The sequence below is a fragment of the Schistocerca serialis genome, chromosome 1, assembly GCF_023864345.2.
Source record: "Schistocerca serialis cubense isolate TAMUIC-IGC-003099 chromosome 1, iqSchSeri2.2, whole genome shotgun sequence".
NCBI lineage: Eukaryota > Metazoa > Arthropoda > Insecta > Orthoptera > Acrididae > Schistocerca > Schistocerca serialis.
In genome coordinates this window covers 1,100,089,887-1,100,112,959 of record NC_064638.1, presented here as the reverse complement: position 1 = coordinate 1,100,112,959, position 23,073 = coordinate 1,100,089,887, and the positions used below count along the sequence as shown (strand labels likewise).

Here is a 23,073-nt window from a genome sequence, read left to right as displayed (position 1 = left end):
GTAGAGGAGGCAGCCAGAAAAATTTCCACCGTGTATGGGGATAGTGACACTGGACACAGCACGGCAAGAAAATCGTTTCCTCGCTTTAAGGAGGATCGTTTTCACATTAGCGACTCTCCACATTCAGGAAGACCTTCGGGCTCTGATGAAGATCGTTTAAACGTATTGATCCTTAATGATCCACGCCATTGTTCTAGAGAACTGGCAAAAGTGATGAACTGTGATCATTTCACCATCGTGAAACATTTGCATGCAATGGGGACGGTTCAAACGTCGGCTGTATGGGCAATGCATGCTCTAAGCCAAAATCACAAAAAATTGTCAGGTGCCTCGCGGGAAACACAGCCATTTCTATCCTTTATCGTTACTGGTGACGAGAAATGGTGTCTTTATGCTAACATAAGTCAAAGAAGGGAATGGCTGAGCCCAAACAAAGCAGCAACTCCCCGTACAAAGAACTGCGCACATCCACAAAAGATAATGTTATGCATCTGGTGGAACGGCACGGTGTGATGTACCACGAATTGTTTGCCCGAGGTGTAACCGTCACTGCTGACATTTATTGTCAACAATTGGGACGTCTTGCAGACGCAATCCAAGAAAAACGACCAGGAACACTGCGTGAAATCGTACTACTCTACGATAACGCCCGCCTGCATTCTGTTAGACTGTCAAATAATACTGTACAGAAGTTGGGTTGTGAAGTCATTCTTCACCAATCTTACCTACCTGGTCTTCCGCCCTCAGATTTTCACCTCCACCGTTCTCCAGAGAACAACCTTTAAGGGACTTCCTTCTTGGATGAAAATATGCTCTGAACATAGCTCGACGAGTCCTTCCCCCTAGAACCACACGATTTCTACTCTCGCGCGATCGAAAAGTTACCCAGGATTGGCAGACTGTTGTAAGATTAGATTAGATTAGATTTACTTTCATTCCAGTTGATCCGTAGTGAGGAGGTCCTCCAGGATGTGGAACATGTCAGAAAAAACAACAATACATGACAAATATTTACAACTCAAACAAATAAGCTAATGTACCATTCCACAGGTCCCAAGTGGAATGATCGTCATTTTTTAATGAACACTATATGACATGATCATTTTACAAATACTAATGCACTGAATTTAAAATAAAAAAGTTTTTTATTTATTTATAAGGTAATAAACGTGTAATACAACTACTATAATACTTATTTACAATGAACACATTACTGCACTGATATGGTGCAGAAGTTAGATTGTACGTAAACAGACACAAAAAATGGTTCAAATGGCTCTGAGAACTATGGGACTTAACATCTGTGGTAACACACACTCACACACACACACACACACACACACACACACACATACATACACACACTTATTTAAATGAACACATTACTGCACTAAAATTGTGCAGAAGTTTTATATATATATATATATATATATATATATATATATATATATATATCAGTTGGCTCTACTCAGAAATTCATCAATGGAGTAGAAGGACCAATAAATCCTTTAGGCTTCTCTTAAACTGAATTTCATTGGTTGTTAAGCTTTTTATGGCTGCTGGCAAGTTATTGAAAATGTGTGTTCCTGAATAATGCACACCTTTTTGTACAAGACTAAGTGACTTTAAATCCTTGTGAGGATTATTCTTATTTCTAGTATTGATTCCATTAATTGAGCTGTTGGTTTGGAAAAGTAAACAGTGAAGGAGAGTATATTGTTGTTGACTTAAGTCTTTGTTATGTCCATTTGTCGTTAAACATACGAAAAAACATTATCAACTTACGCACCAAGCCGGTAGTTCTCAACCCATGTATTTCTTCTGTTATTTTTGTTTCAACGTCTGTCCATGCGTGGCCCTCAACTCCACCATATAATATCGTTAGCTGACTTGTGAATTCACTGTTAATTTGTGCTGTTTGTACTACTGCAGTCGTCAATGGTGACTGGCCTGAAGAACCTAGTGCACCTGACTCTGCACGACAACCCGTGGCGCTGCGACTGCGGCGCGCCCGACTTCCGCTACCTGTGGGACAACCTGACGGCGTCGTCGCCGCCCATTCTCACCGTCAGTGAGAGGCAGACGGTCAAGTAAGGCTCATAATCACCCTAATTCGCGTAGATCATTTAGAAGGGTTACTTTCAAAAAGTAACCACTTCACTTTCGATTTCTTATAGAACCGAATCCCCATGTACACTCCTGGAAATGGAAAAAAGAACACATTGACACCGGTGTGTCAGACCTACCATACTTGCTCCGGACACTGCGAGAGGGCTGTACAAGCAATGATCACACGCACGGCACAGCGGACACACCAGGAACCGCGGTGTTGGCCGTCGAATGGCGCTAGCTGCGCAGCATTTGTGCACCGCCGCCGTCAGTGTCAGCCAGTTTGCCGTGGCATACGGAGCTCCATCGCAGTCTTTAACACTGGTAGCATGCCGCGACAGCGTGGACGTGAACCGTATGTGCAGTTGACGGACTTTGAGCGAGGGCGTATAGTGGGCATGCGGGAGGCCGGGTGGACGTACCGCCGAATTGCTCAATACGTGGGGCGTGAGGTCTCCACAGTACATCGATGTTGTCGCCAGTGGTCGGCGGAAGGTGCACGTGCCCGTCGACCTGGGACCGGACCGCAGCAACGCACGGATGCACGCCAAGACCGTAGGATCCTACGCAGTGCCGTAGGGGACCGCACCGCCACTTCCCAGCAAATTAGGGACACTGTTGCTCCTGGGGTATCGGCGAGGACCATTCGCAACCGTCTCCATGAAGCTGGGCTACGGTCCCGCACACCGTTAGGCCGTCTTCCGCTCACGCCCCAACATCGTGCAGCCCGCCTCCAGTGGTGTCGCGACAGGCGTGAATGGAGGGATGAATAGAGACGTGTCGTCTTCAGCGATGAGAGTCGCTTCTGCCTTGGTGCCAATGATGGTCGTATGCGTGTTTGGCGCCGTGCAGGTGAGCGCCACAATCAGGACTGCATACGACCGAGGCACACAGGGCCAACACCCGGCATCATGTTGTGGGGAGCGATCTCCTACACTGGCCGTACACCACTGGTGATCATCGAGGGGACACTGAATAGTGCACGGTACATCCAAACCGTCATCGAACCCATCGTTCTACCATTCCTAGACCGGCAAGGGAACTTGCTCTTCCAACAGGACAATGCACGTCCGCATGTATCCCGTGCCACCCAACGTGCTCTAGAAGGCGTATGTCAACTACCCTGGCCAGCAAGATCTCCAGATCTGTCCCCCATTGAGCATGTTTGGGACTGGATGAAGCGTCGTCTCACGCGGTCTGCACGTCCAGCACGAACGCTGGTCCAACTGAGGCGCCAGGTGGAAATGGCATGGCAAGCCGTTCCACAGAACTACATCCAGCATCTCTACGACCGTCTCCATGGGAGAATAGCAGCCTGCATTGCTGCGAAAGGTGGATATACACTGTACTAGTGCCGACATTGTGCATGCTCTGTTGCCTGTGTCTATGTGCCTGTGGTTCTGTCAGTGTGATCATGTGATGTATCTGACCCCAGGAATGTGTCAATAAAGTTTCCCCTTCCTGGGACAATGAATTCACGGTGTTCTTATTTCAATTTCCAGGAGTGTATAAAACAGTGTCAAACGTACCGTCACTTCACAAATGAGTGTAGCACCGGGACTCGAAACCAAGTTCCAGCCTTTCGCGGAAAATGCTCTTAGCAATTGTTTCCAGGAACGACCCAAAATCGGTTATCACTGCTTAAGTTAAGTTCATCAGATAAAGCATTAGCCATTCCCTTAAAAGAACACACTGTTCGGTTCGGAGCGCTGTGGGAGGTGTAGAGCTCATACCGATTCCTCTCGTGACTCTCGACGCTGAAGTACGTCATGAACGTGGAGGAATGTGCATGTGTTAGACGTCTGTATGGAATCAATGCATAAAATACGTCGATGTGGAGGCGCGAGAGAATAGTACACACTGGGGTGACAAAAGTCGTGGTATAACGAAATTCACATACACACAGCGCGTTAGTATCGCGTATAAATGGCATAGAAAGGCAGTGCGTTGGCGAAGCTTTCATCTGTACTCGGGCGATTCATGTGAAACGGTTTTCGACGAGCTTATAGCAGCACGATGGGAATTAGCAGTCTCCAGGGAGAGTTTAATTTTTTATCCCATGTGATTTTTATGCCTCACATTAAGGGGAAAAAGTGTTTACCTGTCAGTCAAATTATGAACTCAAGATTTTCGTATATAATGGGCTCACAACCTCGACAAATATCGTAAAAGAAGTCATTTTCGGCTCACAGCTGCTAATTTTATTCCTGTTCATCTCTGTTGGCTAGTCTCGTTAGCGTCATTATCAAGCAGCGGAACAAGGCACTAAACTGTATATGTTAGCGTCGTTGTCAAGAGACGCACGCAGCACTAGACCATATTATTCTCACACTCCAAGAAGACACTCGGCGACACGGCTGAAGACAGCAGATGAATCGATAACGTTGGCAACAATAAGAAAGCAACTATTTCCCATCGATGTCATTTGATTTCTATCGATGCAGCTAGTCCAATCAGACACCGAACCGACTCTTGCAGTGCGCAGATAAGAGGACGTAGTTGCAACGTGATAAAGAATATGTCAAATATCAGAACACAGTAGACGAACATCATACGTTCTTGTAATGTGAGATACGTTATGACGATTATATTATCGTTCAGACTCCTTGGCAGATGAGACCTGTGTGCCAAACCAGGGCCCAAACCCGCATCCTTGCCTTTCGAAGACAGTGCTCTTATTGGCTAAGATATGCAGGCACGACTGACAACACGTCTTAAGATTCAGTTCCTCCAGTACTTCGCTTCCACTTTAAATATTCACAGAAGCTGTCTGGCACACCTGACTGGGCTAACATTATTGGCAGGAAGGATATTGCAAAGAAAGGACTTGGCCTCAGCCGAAGACTTGTTTTCAGAATTAATATCTCGTTCTGTGGTGAAATCTATTCTGTTTTCAGACTTTATGATATATTAGTATTGTGTACCAAACAGGGACTCGAACCTAGGTTTTTGATAGGATGATCCCATCTTGCCGGAGTGTTGGTCAAGAAAGATATAAATAGAACTTCCTGAAGTCTGGAAAACACTATGGATGTACAGACAGAACTGCAGTGGTGTGAACCGATTGGGAGTCTTTCTTGGATACCTCAGCCAATAAGAGCACTGCCCAGCAAAGCCTAGGATCTGGCTCCACGTCCCGATGTGGAATGCAGCCTTAACCTCGCTGGAAATTTCAAAACAGCCCGCATTCAACAGTAGAATGAAAAATTATTTCCTGAAATATTGTTCTTCACGTTGCAACAACATCTTAGTGTTACATTCTAGTGCTACATATTGCTGTTTTACAATGATGCTAAAGTCAAAATTGCCTAATAGCTAATTAACTTGAGCAAAATTAATAGTTGTAAACGGAAAATTGCTGAAATCGCTTGTGTTAGTTACTGACCCCTTGTAACACTTTGTTGCCGGACGTTGAAAACGAGAGGGACATACAAGCGACAACCGGTGCACCAGACTTTCCCAGAAAGCAGACAGATATGGATGGCTTAACTGGAACGTAAATTGAGGGCAGACAGGTGAGAAAGGAAAGGGAAGAAATTGTTGTTGTTAGCTGCATCGAACTTTATACGGAAGCAGTGGCGACAAGTGAAAACGAGTGCCGGATCGGGATTCGAGCCCAGGATCTCCCGCAGTTGCGTCACCCGGACACAGTGTTTATTACAATTGGGCGGAACATCGCAGTACGCCTCTCGACCGACCGACATACCTACCCATCGCCACTTATGCACAGTCCTCGACCAAGTCCTCATGCTCGCTACTTTGAGATTCCCACAGGAGGTAGAAAGTAAATGTGCATCCGCACTGAGAGTAGTGGATCCATTGCCCATCGAGGCGAATCAATTACATGAACATGTGATGTCGGTTCTTTCGGAGCCGGCCGCTGTGGCCGAGCGGTTCTAGGCGCTTCAGTCCGGAGCCGCGCGACTGCTACGGTCGCAGGTTCGAATCCTGCCTCGGGCATGGATGTATGTGATGCCCTTAGGTTAGTTAGGTTTAAGTAGTTTTAAGTTCTAGGGAATTGATGACCTCGTTTCGGAATCTGATTTCCTTATCAACACCTGATATAATTCGACTACATTCAATTATCCTTGTTTCGATGTATTCATGTTCGTCTTATATCCTCCATTCAAGACACTGTCAATTCCGTTCAACTGATTTTTCAAGTCCTTTGTGTCTCTGACATAATTAGAGTGTTACCGACAAACGTCAAAGTTTTTATTTCTTCTCCTTGAACTTTACTTCCTGCTCCAAATATTTCTTTGGTTTCCTTTACTGCTTGTTCAACGTACATATTGAATAACATCGTGGATAGGCTACAACCCTGTCTCACTCCCTTTTCAACTACCGCCTCCCTTTCACGCCCCTCAATTCTTATAAATGTCGCCTGGTTTCTGTACAAGTTGTAAAATATCCTTTCGCCCCCTGTGGGTAATGGAGGTGAGTTGAATGATACGATACAATCATGTATTCAAGAAGAAGGTGAAACGAAAATTTAGCATCTATTTCTAGAAAGAGGATGTAGTATAACTGAATTCAAAAGGGATACAGGGAATGACAAATCAGACGCCCCAACCTAGGCGCCTAAATATAGCAAACTGAAGAAACTGAGATGCAAAGTAATTTGCAAATAAAACGAATTAATTAAAGGATTAAACGTGGAACACATATGTTTATTTTCATATCATTAACACAAATATAAAACTCAGTGCTGATTTGATTGGGAATAGATAAGAGTCAGTAACTGGGCAAGTACAGAGAGATTTCACTATGTCATCTCACCACTCGACAAAGTCAGTTTTCCATAGAAACGTGTCTGACATATGCGATGTTAGGGCAACACGTCTCTCATGACTAAGAGCTGGCGGCTTGCACCTTCTGTGTTATGTGGCTTTCCGTCTTATCTCGTCGCTTCTTCCACGCTGGATCACCACCCGCCTCAATCCCGCAGACAGCGCGTGGCTGTCGTCAAATGGCTCTGAGCACTATGCGACTTAACTTCTGAGGTCATCAGTCGCCTAGAACTTAGAACGAATTAAACCTAACTAACCTAAGGACATCACACACATCCATGCCGGAGGCAGGATTCGAACCTGCGACCGTAGCGGTCACGCGGTTCCAGACTGAAGCGCCTTTAACCGTACGGCCACACCGGCCGGCGGCTGTCGTCCGACGCTGTGCTATTATGCTCGCATTGCTGCCGACTGTGTTCTGCAGTAAGTGCTTGGTGTTTGCGTAATGTATGGAGGCTGGGATCAGACAAGGAAAGTGCAGTCACATGATTAAAGATCCGAGCACCAGACCACAAACGTTCGTCCACAGAACCTGGAGCGAAACTGAATGTCACAAAGAGACGATAAACATCAGGATGAAAGTAGGGACCTGACTCAAATCTGAAGACTGAGTTGACAATTGGTTGACATAATTACAGAAGGCAAACTCACTGTATCTATTGATTCCTCTAACTCCGCATTGCTGACTTACTGACTGCTTCCTCCTCACATTGCTCAATGACTAATTGACCTATTGTTTCTCTCACTGTCTGTCCGACTGGCTGAACCTCTCTTAATCTCCTGTAGCTGCTCCTGCCTCACAGTTCCGTTCCTCGTCTCTTCTTCGTCTCCCTCATTTCCTCCCTCAAAGTGACAAATTTTCTGCTGCAGTGCTTTGTTATTGGTGGCTCAGTTTGGAACCCCATCCAATGACCAACCACCTATGCTTGCCAATATTCGTACAGGTTGAAAATTTCCGATCTTGTGATGGCTGACTTATAACTCAGGGACATCCGTCTCATCCTCACGTGTTTCATGCTGTGGCAATTCCCAATGCAGTTACCTCACCGTAAGGTTTGTACTGTTTGTGTTCGTTCCTGAGTAGTCAAGAAAGCAACCGCACAAAAACAAACTCACTCACTTGTAACGGGAGTACCTGTGCTTCGTTTAGGTATCTCCAGGTGCTTGTGATTTGGTGGCATCCTTCTTGCTTCCTTTTCAGACTTCACACAGGGGAACCCTTCCTGAACGAAGCAAACATTTCAGTTAAGTTATATGACTACGTGGTGCCTGTTTTTTCGGACGTATCCGAAAGAACAAAAAAAATGTTTCAAATGGCTCTGAGCACTATGGGACCTAACATCCGAGGTCATCAGTCCCCTAAAACTTAGAACTACTTAAACCTAACTAACCCAAGGACATCACACACATCCATGCCCGAGACAGGATTCGAACCTGCGACCGTAGCGGTCGCGCGGTTGCAGACTGAAGCGCCTAGAATCGCTCGGCCACACTGGCCGGCTTAGGTAGGCATTTTTGAAGGTACCTACCCGGAGTGTAGCCACGTATGGAAGTGAAACATGGACGATAAACAGTTTAGATAGGGAGCAGAAGCTTTCGAAATGTGGTACTACGGAATAATGCTGAGCGTTAGGTGGGTCGATCACGTAACTAATGAGGAAATATTGTATAGAAGGGGGAGACAAGAAATTCGTTGCACAACTTGACCAAAAAAAGCCATCGGTTGACAGACCACGTTCTGAGTCATCAAGGGATACCAGTTTCGCGATGGAGGGAAGTGTGATGGGATAAAAATCGTAGAAGGAGACCAAGAGATGAATACAGTAAGCAGATTCATAAAGGTGTAGGTTGTAACATTTTTTCGGAGATGAAGAGGCCTGCAAAGGATAGATTAGCATGGAGAACTGGATCACACCAGTCTTCGGACTGAAGACCACAACAATAAGAACAACAACAACAACAATAACAACAACAACCCACACCTGCTCAAACACCTGGGACACTACAGTTTGTTCTATTTCTGCCATAGACTTGAATTCTAACATTCCATCGTATCTCCCATCATTGAAACTTCTGACCAGGTGTCTCCACTTCTCACCTTCTCTCATTTACAAACACTGTACATAGTTTCCCAGAGAAATTTTAATCGCTCTCCACTCATATAGCGAGAAATAAGACCTTAACTGTATCCATTTGTGAACTGTAACATATCCCACTCGTCCCTTCCCAGAAAAGGCTACCCCCTTCTTTCTGTCTAACTAGAATCCTTCACATCCTCCGTCACCCACATTTCACCTCTTAGAAACTACTCCTACATCTCACATCATTTTCATGTACCATTGCTTTCAATTTGTCCCAACCAAATACATAACCTACTTGGTCCTCTTGTAGCAGAACGTCATGGTTGATCACTGGAACAGCGAAAAGTTCCAAGCGACTGGAAAAAGAAGCGGGACGTTATCGTTTTCGAGAAGGGAAGCTACCATCAGATCAATGCCTTGTACAGCCCTTCACTCATTAAGATTTTAACGCCCCAACACCGCTAATCTTAGTCGCGAACTTTTTCAGTACTCTGTGCCTCGCCTTACCACACGGGAGCTGTGAAATCTGGCCAGGATAATCTGGATGGCCGAAAGCGACAGTTAATTATTCCCCAAACGGATGCACTACGGTAAACGGTATTTCGCAACCACACTGTCTTCAGCGACGTTCTCAAAACAACACTTGAGTAAAGCACAGCCTACAAGAGCGCCGCAAATCACGTGCACTGCGTTCTCAGACGTGGTATGACGCAACCAACATTCGCTTGGCTCTTCGTTTGCGTCTAAACTCTTCAGTTTATCACCAGCAAAATACACTTACAGCGCATGTTCAAAGTCGCTTCCTACGCGAACGTAACTCACACATTTCTCGCTCGGGATGAGCGTTAACAAGGGTAATTCGATCATTTCGAGAGAAAATCACTTCCACTTGTCTGTCCGGGTAGAGCGATCCACCGCTTCTCCTCTAACAATGGCCGTCCCTCTCCTCACCTATGAGCGCTGAGCGTGAAGTCAGTCACATTCATTTACTGGATATCAAATAGACTTGCAGCTCTGATCTTCATTATCATGGTGTATAGAGCAGAACACGAAACCGAATTTTAATAAAGGTGGCCATTCCCTCACCATCCACCGTGTAATGTTGTTACTTTAATTTGCTATGATGAAAGCGGTACTGATGGACAATAAAAGCAGGTTAAAAGCTGTGAGCTGTCTGGGGAAGTTAACCGTGCATTACTGCGCAACTGTTTCACCAGGTAACTAGTCTAGGTTTACCAAATTCCCAATCAGACTAACATTGATTATAATCTTTTAATAGTCATACAACAACCGGTAATATATATATATATATATATATATATATATATATATATATATATATATATATATATATATAAGGAGAATTTAAATAAAAAGAAAGAAATCAGTTTATATTTGGAAATTTATTTTAAGATTGATCATTGAAATTTCAGCATATTAAACGTGAGTTATAACTGAGCTGGTGCCTTATTTAGGACTGTGAAAATGTGAGATTGTAATCTTACGGAACACATAAAATATGGAGCCAAGATTGGGAGACTGCATACAACACTGCATTCATAAAATAACACACGAAGAACGTTGAAACATAAGCAAGAGGAAATTAACCACAACCAACAGATTCAGTTTTCACCCAAAGAAATTACGTTCGTAGCACAATCCTGTCCGTCATGTAATTACCACACACTGGTATACTAAATACATACCAACTCTCTGTGAAATCTTCCCAAAAAGAATAGCTGAGGGCTACTTTGATGATTACACCACATGCTTCACGTGGTCAACTTGGTTTACACAAAGCGTATAACTCCACAATAATTTTGATAATTAAAATAAATTAGATCGAAAAGCAATTTACAAAAGAAAAACCTCGAACTGGTTACTAACGTCTTACTATTAAGCTGATGTGTCAAACAGTTACTGATCAACACGTGGTTCCACTTTACTCACAAAGTAGTGACAAAGCAACTACCGGAAAATAATCTGAACTTCACACGAGAATTACACTGCGCTGCAATTTAAGATAACATTAGATATTTTAGAGCTAAACCTGAAATAAAGGTGATTAAATTTTCAGTTAGGCTGAACTTAAGAAATCCATTGTCCTACGGACTTAGCAGACACGCGCTTAGCCAGAGATCTTACCACTTCAGACGCTCGCCACGGACAGACTGCCCTGCGCTCCTACCGAGCGTGCTTCCCAAATACAAACGGAAGTGACCAGAGGAGCAGCTTCCTATACAAAAATGACAACGGACGGCCAGGACCATACTAAGAATAGAAACCTCTTTGCTTTTAGAAAGCGTAGCTACCTGTTCCGACGTTGGTCCTACTGTTCTCTAGCAGACAGCCTTGTCTGCTACCCTCAAGCATGCAACTAGAAATACATTTGCTCATTCATCCTCTCACACAGAAGGGAAGGGGGATGACAGTATCTTATCATATACAGTATATAAAAGAAAGCGGATGTAGGTTCCGTATGAGACTGTGTGACATGAATTACATATAAACTGTGTTTTAAAGTGTAGTAGTGTGACAGATCGTTCTTGTTTAGGCGTACAAGTAACATGTTTCACTGCTCAGTCTCCTCCCAGATAGTGAGAAACACCACAGTAAATTTAGAAGAGGAATTTATGCCGTAAATGACAACAGACTTAAGAAATTAACATGAAAGGAATCCAACAGAGACCTTTCAACCGGAATGCGACACCTCATGGACTCAAGCGTCCGAAGCCAAGTGATGTCCTCCCTCTAAAAACACATCTTAACTTGTTGCTTTACACTCAGGTGACAACAGTCATGGGATACCCCTTAACATCGTGTCGGACCTCCTTTCGCGAGGCGTAATGGAGCGTGTACTCAACAAGTCGTCGGAAGTCCGCTGCAGAAATACTGAGCAATGCTGCATCTGCAGCCGTCCATAATTGCGAATGTGTTGCCGGTGCAGGATTTTTTGTCCACGAACTGACCTCTCCATTACGTCGCATAAATGTTGGATGGGGTTAAAGTCGAGCGATCTGCTTGGGCAAATCATTCGCTCGAGTTGTCCAGAATGTTCTTCAAACTAATCGTGAACAATTGTAACCCGGTGACATGAAGCATTGTTGTCCATAAAAATTTCATCGCTGTTTGGGAAGTGATAGCCGAACATAACCACTTCCAGTCAATGGTTGGTTCAATTTAACAAGAAGACACAGTTCATCCCACGTAAACACAGCCCACACCGTTATGGAACCACTATCATCTTACACAGTGCCTTGTTGACAAGTAGGGTCCATAGCATCGTAGGGTCTGCGCCACATTCGAACCCTATCATCAGCTCTTACCAACTGATATCGGGTCCTGTCTGACGAGGCAACGGTTTTCCTGTCGTCTAAGGTTCAACCGATGTGGTCACGAGCCCAGGGGACATGCTGCAGCCGATTTCGTCCAGGTAGCAAAGGCATTCGCGTCGGTCTTCTGCTGCTATAGCCCATTAACATATTTCCCCGCGCTATCCTAACGGATGCGTTCGCCGTACGTGCCACATTGATTTTTGCAGTTATCTCAGGCAGTTTTGCTTGTCTGTTGGCACTGAAAACTCTACACATACGCCGCTGCTCTCGGTCGTTAAGTGTAGGCCGGTCACTGCGTTGTCCATTGTGAGAGATAACGCATGAAATATGGTATTCTCGAAACATTCTTCACGCTGTGGATCTTGGAATATTGAATTCGCTAACGATTTCCGAAATGGAATGTTCCATGCCCGTAGCTCCAACTACCACTCCCTGTTCATAGCCTGTTAATTCCCGTCGTGCGGCCATAATCACGTCGGAAACCTTTTCACATGAATCACCTGAGTACAAACGACAGCGTCGCTTTTTTTATTTTACTTTGTTGTCATTTTGAAACCTCATACAAGGTAGGCCGGCAGCGGCAAAACTACGCCGCTATTCGGCCACAGATAATATGTTCAGTACAAGTGGAGACATCGAAAAACGAAACAACACGGTGGATAGACAACAGTAGACACACAAATTTAAAATACATGAAGTCGTTTGCAGGTGCAACGTCCAAATAAAAACGCTCAGCACTCGGACACTAACAGAGGCGACAGGAATGACACATGTGAACGAAGGAGCACAAACGACAAAACACTGAATCAGTAACACGATGGCACACACAAACACTGGCGACGATCTCCGGCGCGCGAATGTTCACTGTACGTGTACGAGTCCGGGAACCTGCCAAAAGGGGAAAAGGTGGGGGAGGAGGGAGAGGGGAGGGTGTAGATGCCAGTGGCAGAGGAGATGGGTGGGGGAGGAAAGAAGGTAGGGGGTAGGGGAAGCCTGGGGAGGAGGGACGGAGGAAGAGAGAAGGGAAGAGAGGGTGCCCTTGGAAAAAAAACACAGAGGGTGGAAGGGGAGGATCAAAGTTGGTAGGAGGGGTAGATGGAGGGGATGAGGGCATCATCAGGGAGGGGGAGTTGGTGAAAGCCACCTTGGGCGAGGGTATGGAGAGTGGAGAGATGGAGAGCAGGTGGGACGTGGGAATAGAGGAGTGGCAACGGATGGGGGTGGGAGAGGATGGGAGAGACAAGCAGGTGAGGGGGATCAGGTTTACAGGAGCTGTAGAGGATCCGTATCCGTTCGAGGAAAAGGAGGAGGTGCGAGAACGGAATGAGGTCATACATGATCTGCATGGGGGAGGGGAGACGGATGTGAATGGCGAGGCGAAGGGCATGGTGTTCTAGGATTTGAAGGGATTTGTAAAAGGTAGGAGGAGCGGAGATCCAGGCAGGGTGGGCATAGCAGAGGATAGGGCGGAGGAGGGATTTATGGGTGTGGAGAATGGTGGAGGGGTCCAGACCCCATGTGCGGCCAGAAAGGAGCTTGAGGAGACGGAGTCGGGAGCGTGCCTTGGCTTGGAAGACAGTGTCGCCAATGCACTGCCCTTTTATACCTCGTGTACGCGTCACTACCGCCATCTCTACATGAGCGTTTTGTTATCCCATGACTTTTGTCACCTCAGCTAGACCTCCTTCTGTATCTCTGCGCACCTGTCTGGCAGCTACGAGCCCTGCGGCCACCAGCCCCACGCGAGCTTGCAACATTAGGAGCTGGGCCGTCGGCACGCCAGTACGTCACCCATACTCTGATACGCCCACAGAATTAAACTGTGTGGTTCTCTTATACCTACAGTGATCTTCAAGCTGATTTCACCGTTTTACTTCTCGTAATTTGCTGCTTTACTGACAAGGGGAGGCCGCCAATTGTGAAATTCAGATTCGATTCATACTGCGCATAATAAAAGCTCATGGCCAGAGGTGTAATGTGTCAAAGCACCAAGATGCACTTCTCAGCCGTTGTCGAGAAAATCGACAGTTAAAAGAAACCGTTGCGGTGAAATACTCTCTACGATTAATAATTTTATACAGTGTCGTGGCGCAGCGGTAAGCGCTCGGGTTCGTAATCCGAAGGTCGCCGGATCGAATCTCGCGCCATGCAACTTTTTTTTATTATCTGCTTTTGTAATTCAAATATATATATATATATATATATATATATATATATATATATATATATATAAATTCCCTGCAATCAGTTGCAACACATATGCATATAATAAGTTGTTGAAAGTCGTTCGTTGTGGAAAAATAATACTTGAAATAAAACACAATATCACAAATTATATTCAAGTGGATACAATTTATTGAAAAGTTCGGTATACACTCGCACGTAATTAACAATTAGTGACCAGAAGTAGCTGGAGTATTGCACGAACCAGAGTGATAGTTATCACAGAAACATGGAAAGCAGAAAACAGCACGACATCGAGCACATCTGATAAACGGTGCGTTTTTACAAGAACAATTGTTTTTTAAATTATCTGTTGAGAAACACACCTGATTGACATTCTGAAAAACTGTTCTATCGTTCGTCAGGTTTGATGCATACCACGCGTACCGTACCATATCGGCAAAAATCGGAGAAGACAGTTGGTGGTGGACGATGGATTGGATTTTTATACAATCGTCTCTGGAGTTGATGTCACGGTTTCGCTCGATTAAAAGAGCACAATTTTGAATGCGCTTGATCAAATTTTTTACCTGCCGGTAAAAATACACGTCACGCGGTTGGACGAGAGGAGTGCACTTTGGAGGAATGACTTTTATAGCGCACGTTGGTAACTTCTTATCGTCCTGGAACATCTCATCGTATAACGCCGGGTTCGTTTGCCCACCCCAAGAGTCGATCAGAAGGAGAAATTCTTTCTTTTGTACGTATGGCTGCAAAGCATTACGCAAGAAGTCCATGAACAAACCCGTTGTTAGTTTACCGGATTTGGAGGATGTAATAACAACGTTGGTATACTTCTTGGCGTACTCGTCGACTGTCTTCTGTACTCTGGGTCCAAACATACCTGTGGACTCTTGGAGGCATACGAAAACAAGAGGCAAGACTCGTCCAGACATCGTGATTGAATATTGTGCCGTATACGAATGAGTCACCTTGTTCATGTCGTGTCGGATTACCAGGACAGCTTTGACCCTTTTTCGGCGAGAGTTCTATTGAACGTGGACTGGTACTGGCACACTGACAAATAAAATATAAAAATATCGTTTATATCAGAAATATACGAAATCTGTGTTTATCATATATCAGATTATCATATTCTATCATCATGTCATATGACATTTGTGAACAGCTCTTTAGATACCTGTTTGATCAGTATTAATTATGAAATCTTTGTCGAAGTTAGTTATCAACGTTCGCGTCTGGATCCGAAATGTGTCCGCTGCGGCCAAAATTTAGTCTTGGGTAGCCGTCTCTTTCCGGGAAACAAATTTTGTGATTTTCCGTTGCCGAATCCCATGCTTCTTTTTAAATTCGGTGACCCATGTTTTTGAAGCTTTGAAGTTGAAATCTGGGAACTGACTTGCAGCGCCTAAGGCCCACTGCTGCAGGTTTCTGGTAGTAACTTGCTGGAAGTTTTGTTGAGCTTCTACGAAGCGATCAGGCACCCATGAATCGATAGTACAATATTTATCAAATTTGCTACCGCCACGTTTGATTTGCTCTTCCCACCTGGATAAACAGCCCATATTTGTCAAACGAGAGCACTCCTTTTTTTGTAGAGTTTTGAGACTCCAGCCTGGATGTTCTTTGGCCAGATTGACAGCTCTAGTTTTGTAATCCAGAGAAATATAATCGTACCCTTTTTTTTCTTCTCGTCCGGCTCGTATTCGTCTGATGATTCGTTGGCAATGGGACTCGTTTCAACGTCTTCGTAGGCATTATTATCGTCGATTTCATTAATGTCTATCAGTTCCTCATCATGAACGAGGGTTTTTTTCGGCGAGTATTTGCAGCGTATTCTGGAACATTTCTTCCCCAATTACCACGGCTTCTTCGTTGATTGATGATGACGGTTCTGCTGTGATGCGAATACTCTTACGAAGGAGGCTTCAAAATACACCAACGCATCTTTCAATTGTTGTTTCGCCACTTCACTGTGTATAGAATCTTCTTCGATAACTTCATTTTCATGCGAAGGGCCCGGATCGCTCTCCAATTGTACCGCCTCCATTTTTCCGTTTACTTAACAGGGTGTACCAAAGCTCTCACGTAGGCACTGATTTTCGACGATGTTATAAGTTGCGCTAGGGACCGCATCTACCTTCTTTCGAAGTTAGCGGGCAACTACGCTGTTATGCGGCGGCTCTTTTCGGCCCGTTCAACATCTGTCCTTCATGTGTAACGAGCGAGTAACGGAGTTTATATTTCATACCTGCCACAGCAAATTTGTGTTCGTGGGGTCTCTATTCTAATTCGAACGTTTGACTTACACTATACGTATTCGTTTCGGAGTATCGTTTCTACGTCTTCCGTTAACTATACGTGGTAAACATTATGAAGACAATTAATAACATTTGTGAAATACAACTTTGTTTGCGGAAAACATAATGACGTTCAAAGTCGCCAGTTTTTCCACGACAAACGACTTTCAACAACTTATTGTATGCATAATTGTTGCAACTCATTGCCGGGAATTTTTTATATATATATATATATATATATATATATATATATATATATATATATATATATATATGTGTGTGTGTGTGTGTGTGTGTGTGTGTGTGTGTGTGTGTGTGTACATTTGAATTACAAAAAACAAATACTAAAAAAAAAAAGGTTGCATGGCCCGAGATTCGATCAGGCGACCTTCGGATTACGAACCCGAGCGCTTACCGCTGCGCCACGACGCTGTAGAAAATTATTAATCGAAGAGAGTATTTCACCGCAACGGTTTCTTTTAACTGTCGATTTTCTCGACAACGGCTGAGAAGTGCTTCTCGGTGCTTTGCCACATTACACCTCTGGCCATGAGCTTTTATCATGCGCAGTATGAATCGAATCTGAATTTCACAATTGGCGGCCTCCCCTTGTGAGATGGGATGACTCGATACATAAAATCTTCCTTTTATGCAGATTTTTGTGGCAATACACTGCCACGTCTCATGCGTTTCCCATTTCTAGTCTTTAGTTGGTAGTGGGGGAGTAAGAGCGCCCCTGTGTCGCAGGTGCGCGTCGCCCGAGGCGGTGGCGGGCCAGCAGTGGTGGCTGGCGTGCGTGGAGAAGTGGTACCCGCCGGCGCAGAGCCAGGCCACCAACACGATGAGCCGCAACGGCGCGGCGGCGCTCGGCCTCGTGGCCGTCATCGTGACAGCCGTGGCGCTCTTCTGCTTCCTGCGGCAGCGCCTGCACGAGAAGAAGGAGGAGCGCGCAAGGGAGGTGGACCGCATGGCGCGCGCCGCCGACGAGGTGCAGGACCGCCTGCGCAGGCAGCACTCCGAGGCAATGCTGCACCAGGTGCGTACCGTGCCACAGCCGCTTTCCTGCCACAGTCGAAATTTACGTAATGTGTTCTACAACATACCACATCGTCGATTACCAACTATACTGGTCAAAAGAATTAGGGGAACACGACTTTCGGGGTCTGCCGTTCTCCATACAGCAGGACTGGGTATGTCATCAAATTATACCTTTATCAAACTTCCTGGCAGATTAAAACTGTGTGCCGGACAGAGACTCGAACTCGGGACCTTTGCCTTTCGCGGGCACGTGCTCTACCAACTGAGCTACCCAAGCACGACTCACGCCCCGTGTAAGTAGGCTGTTTATGTTTTCTTATCGGCAACGTTACGTAGCGCTCTGTATGAAAATCACTAGCTGTGCTGTGTGCAGTCTGTGGCTAGTTTGCATTGTTATCTGCCATTGTAGTGTTGGGCAGCTGGATGTGAACAGCGCGTAGCGTTGCGCAGTTGGAGGTGAGCCGCCAGCAGTGGTGGATGTGGGGAGAGAGATGGCGGAGTTTTGAAATTTGTAAGACTGGATATCATGAACTGCTATATATATTATGACTTTTGAACACTAGTAAGCTGGCAGTAGTGGCGCTCGCTGTATTGCAGTAGTTCGAGTAACGAAGATTTTTGGTGAGGTAAGTGATTTGTGAAAGGTATAGGTTAGTCAGGGCCATTCTTTTGTAGGGATTTTTGAAAGTCAGATTACGTTGCGCTAAAAATATTGTGTGTCATTTTAGTGTTGATCAGAATAGGTAAAGAGCGAAATGCGAAATGTCTGAGTACAGTCAGTTCTGCTCAGCTGTTTGAAAAGCAAATAATGTAAGAGGTTTATCAGCACAGTAATTCATAAATTTTTCTAAGGGGACGTTTCACCCGTCCTCACAGCTTTAATTCCGCCAGTACCTCTTCTCCTACCTTCCAAACTTCACAGCTCTCCTGCGAAAGGCAAAGGTCCCGAGTTCGAGTCTCGGCCCGGCACACAGTTTTTATCTGCCAGGAAGTTTCATATCAGCGCACATTCCACTATAGAGTGAAAATTTCATTCTAGAAACAACCCCCAGGCTGTGCCTAAGCCATGTCTCCGCAATATCCTTTCTTCCAGCAGTGCTACACTATTGGCCATTAAAATTGCTACACCAAGAAGAAATGCAGATGATAAACTGGTATTCATTGGACAAACATATTATGCTAGAACTGACATGTGATTACATTTTCACGCAATTTGGGTGCATACATCCTGAGAAATCAGCACCCGGAACAACCACCACTGGCCGTAATAACGGAATTGATACGCCTGGGCATTGAGTCAAACAGAGCTTGGATGGCGTGTACAGGTACAGCTGCCCATGCAGCTTCAAAACGATACCACAGTTCATCAAGAGTAGTGACTGGCGTATTGTGACGAGCCAGTTGCTCGGCCACCATTGACCAGACTTCTTCAATTGGTGAGAGATATAGAGAATGTCCTCCCCCCCATGAACCATGGACCTTGCCGTTGGTGGGGAGGCTTGCCTGCCTCAGCGATACAGATAGCCGTACCGTAGGTGCAACCACAACGGAGGGGTATCTGTTGAGAGGCCAGACAAACGTGTGGTTCCTAAAGAGGGGCAGCAGCCTTTTCAGTAGTTGCAAGGGCAACAGTCTGGATGATTGACTGATCTGGCCTTGTAACAATAACCAAAACGGCCTTGCTGTGCTGGTACTGCGAACGGCTGAAAGCAAGGGGAAACTACAGCCGTAATTTTTCCCGAGGGCATGCAGCTTTACTGTATGATTACATGATGATGGCGTCCTCTTGGGTAAAATATTCCGGAGGTAAAATAGTCCCCCATTCGGATCTCCGGGCGGGGACTACTCAAGAGGATGTCGTTATCAGGAGAAAGAAAACTGGCATTCTACGGATCGGAGCGTGGAATGTCAGATCCCTTAATCGGGCAGGTAGGTTAGAAAATTTAAAAAGGGAAATGGATAGGTTGAAGTTAGATATAGTGGGAATTAGTGAAGTTCGGTGGCAGGAGGAACAAGACTTCTGGTCAGGTGACTACAGGGCTATAAACACAAAATCAAATAGGGGTAATGCAGGAGTAGGTTTAATAATGAATAGGAAAATAGGAATGCGGGTAAGCTACTACAAACAGCATAGTGAACGCATTATTGTGGCCAAGATAGATACAAAGCCCACACCTACTACGGTAGTACAAGTTTATATGCCAACTAGCTCTGTAGATGACGAAGAAATTGAAGAAATGTATGATGAAATAAAAGAAATTATTCAGATTGTGAAGGGAGACGAAAATTTAATAGTCATGGGTGACTGGAATTCGAGTGTAGGAAAAGGGAGAGAAGGAAACATAGTAGGTGAATATGGATTGGGGGACAGAAATGAAAGAGGAAGCCGCCTGGTAGAATTTTGCACAGAGCACAACATAATCATAACTAACACTTGGTTTAAGAATCATGAAAGAAGGTTGTATACATGGAAGAACCCTGGAGATACTAAAAGGTATCAGATAGATTATATAATGGTAAGACAGAGATTTAGGAACCAGGTTTTAAATTGTAAGACATTTCCAGGGGCAGATGTGGACTCTGACCACAATCTATTGGTTATGACCTGTAGATTAAAACTGAAGAAACTGCAAAAAGGTGGTAATTTAAGGAGATGGGACCTGGATAAACTGAAAGAACCAGAGGTTGTACAGAGATTCAGGGAGAGAATAAGGGAGCAATTGACAGGAATGGGGGAAATAAATACAGTAGAAGAAGAATGGGTAGCTTTGAGGGATGAAGTAGTGAAGGCAGCAGAGGATCAAGTAGGTACAAAGACGAGGGCTAGTAGAAATCCTTGGGTAACAGAATAAATATTGAATTTAATTGATGAAAGGAGAAAATATAAAAATGCAATAAGTGAAACAGGCAAAAAGGAATACAAACGTCTCAAAAATGAGATCGACAGGAAGTGCAAAATGGCTAAGCAGGGATGGCTAGAGGACAAATGTAAGGATGTAGAGGCCTATCTCACTAGGGGTAAGATAGATACCGCCTACAGGAAAATTAAAGAGACCTTTGGAGATAAGAGAACGACTGGTATGAATATCAAGAGCTCAGATGGAAACCCAGTTCTAAGCAAAGAAGGGAAAGCAGAAAGGTGGAAGGAGTATATAGAGGGTCTATACAAGGGCGATGTACTTGAGGACAATATTATGGAAATGGAAGAGGATGTAGATGAAGATGAAATGGGAGATACGACACTGCGTGAAGAGTTTGACAGAGCACTGAAAGACCTGAGTCGAAACAAGGCCCCCGGAGTAGACAATATTCCATTGGAACTACTGACGGCCGTGGGAGAGCCAGTCCTGACAAAACTCTACCATCTGGTGAGCAAGATGTATGAAACAGGCGAAATACCCTCAGACTTCAAGAAGAATATAATAATTCCAATCCCAAAGAAAGCAGGTGTTGACAGATGTGAAAATTACCGAACTATCAGCTTAATAAGTCACAGCTGCAAAATACTAACGCGAATTCTTTACAGACGAATGGAAAAACTAGTAGAAGCCAACCTCAGGGAAGATCAGTTTGGATTCCGTAGAAACACTGGAACACGTGAGGCAATACTGACCTTACGACTTATCTTAGAAGAAAGATTAAGGAAAGGCAAACCTACGTTTCTAGCATTTGTAGACTTAGAGAAAGCTTTTGACAATGTTGACTGGAATACTCTTTCAAATTCTGAAGGTGGCAGGGGTAAAATACGGGGAGCGAAAGGCTATTTACAATTTGTACAGAAACCAGATGGCAGTTATAAGAGTCGAGGGACATGAAAGGGAAGCATTGGTTGAGAAGGGAGTAAGACAGGGTTGTAGCCTCTCCCCAATGTTGTTCAATCTGTATATTGAGCAAGCAGTAAAGGAAACAAAAGAAAAATACGGGGTAGGTATTAAAATTCATGGAGAAGAAATAAAAACTTTGAGATTCACCGATGACATTGTAATTCTGTCAGAGACAGCAAAGGACTTGGAAGAGCAGTTGAATGGAATGGACAGTGTCTAGAAAGGAGGATATAAGATGAACATCAACAAAAGCAAAACAAGGATAATGGAATGTAGTCTAATTAAGTCGGGTGATGCTGAGGGAATTATATTAGGAAATGAGGCACTTAAAGTAGTAAAGGAGTTTTGCTATTTGGGGAGCAAAATAACTGATGATGGTCGAAGTAGAGAGGATATAAAATGTAGGCTGGCAATGGCAAGGAAAGCGTTTCTGAAGAAGAGAAATTTGTTAACATCCAGTATTGATTTAAGTGTCAGGAAGTCATTTCTGAAAGTATTCGTATGGAGTGTAGCCATGTATGGAAGTGAAACATGGACGATAAATAGTTTGGACAAGAAGAGAATAGAAGCTTTCGAAATGTGGTGCTACAGAAGAATGCTGAAGATTAGATGGGTAGATCACATAACTAATGAGGAAGTATTGAATAGGATTGGGGAGAAGAGAAGTTTGTGGCACAACTTGACCAGAAGAAGGGATCGGTTGGTAGGACATGTTCTGAGGCATCAAGGGATCACCAATTTAGTATTGGAGGGCAGCGTGGAGGGTAAAAATCGTAGAGGGAGACCAAGAGATGAATACACTAAGCAGATTCAGAAGGATGTAGGTTGCAGTAGGTACTGGGAGATGAAAAAGCTTGCACAGGATAGAGTGGCATGGAGAGCTGCATCAAACCAGTCTCAGGACTGAAGACCACAACAACAACAACAATAGAGAATGTGCTGGCCAGGGCAGCAGTCGAACATTTTCTGTATACATAAAGGTCCGTACAGGACCTGGAACATGCGGTCGTGCATTATCTTGCTGAAATGTAGGGTTTCGTAGGGATCGTATGAAGGATAGAGCCACGGGTCGTAACACATCTGAAATGTAACGTCCACTGTTCAAAGTGCCGTCAATGTGAACAAGAGGTGACCGAAACGTGTAACCAATGGCACCCCATACCATCACGCCGGGTGATACGCCAGTATGGCGATGACGAATACACGCCTCCAATGTGCGTTCACCGCGATGTCGCCAAACACAGATGCGACTATCATTATGCTGTAAAGTGTAAACAGAACCTGGATTCATCCGAAAAAAATGACGTTTTGCCATTCGTGCACCCTGGTTCGTCTTCGATTACACCATCGCAGGCACTCCTGTCTGTGATGCAGCGTCAAGGGTAACCGCAGCCATGGTCTCCGAGCTGATA

At 44.7% G+C, this 23,073-nt stretch overlaps 1 protein-coding gene across 1 annotated transcript in view; it reads left to right on the top strand.

The window, feature by feature from the left end:
• LOC126455664 (leucine-rich repeat-containing protein 15) overlaps positions 1–23,073 on the top strand; it is a 99,083-nt gene that overhangs the window by 56,477 nt on the left and 19,533 nt on the right. The window contains exons 5-6 of the mRNA XM_050091435.1: positions 1,933–2,090; positions 17,547–17,835. Of these exons, the coding sequence (XP_049947392.1) occupies positions 1,933–2,090; positions 17,547–17,835 (447 nt within the window). The remainder of the gene's footprint in view (positions 1–1,932; positions 2,091–17,546; positions 17,836–23,073) is intronic.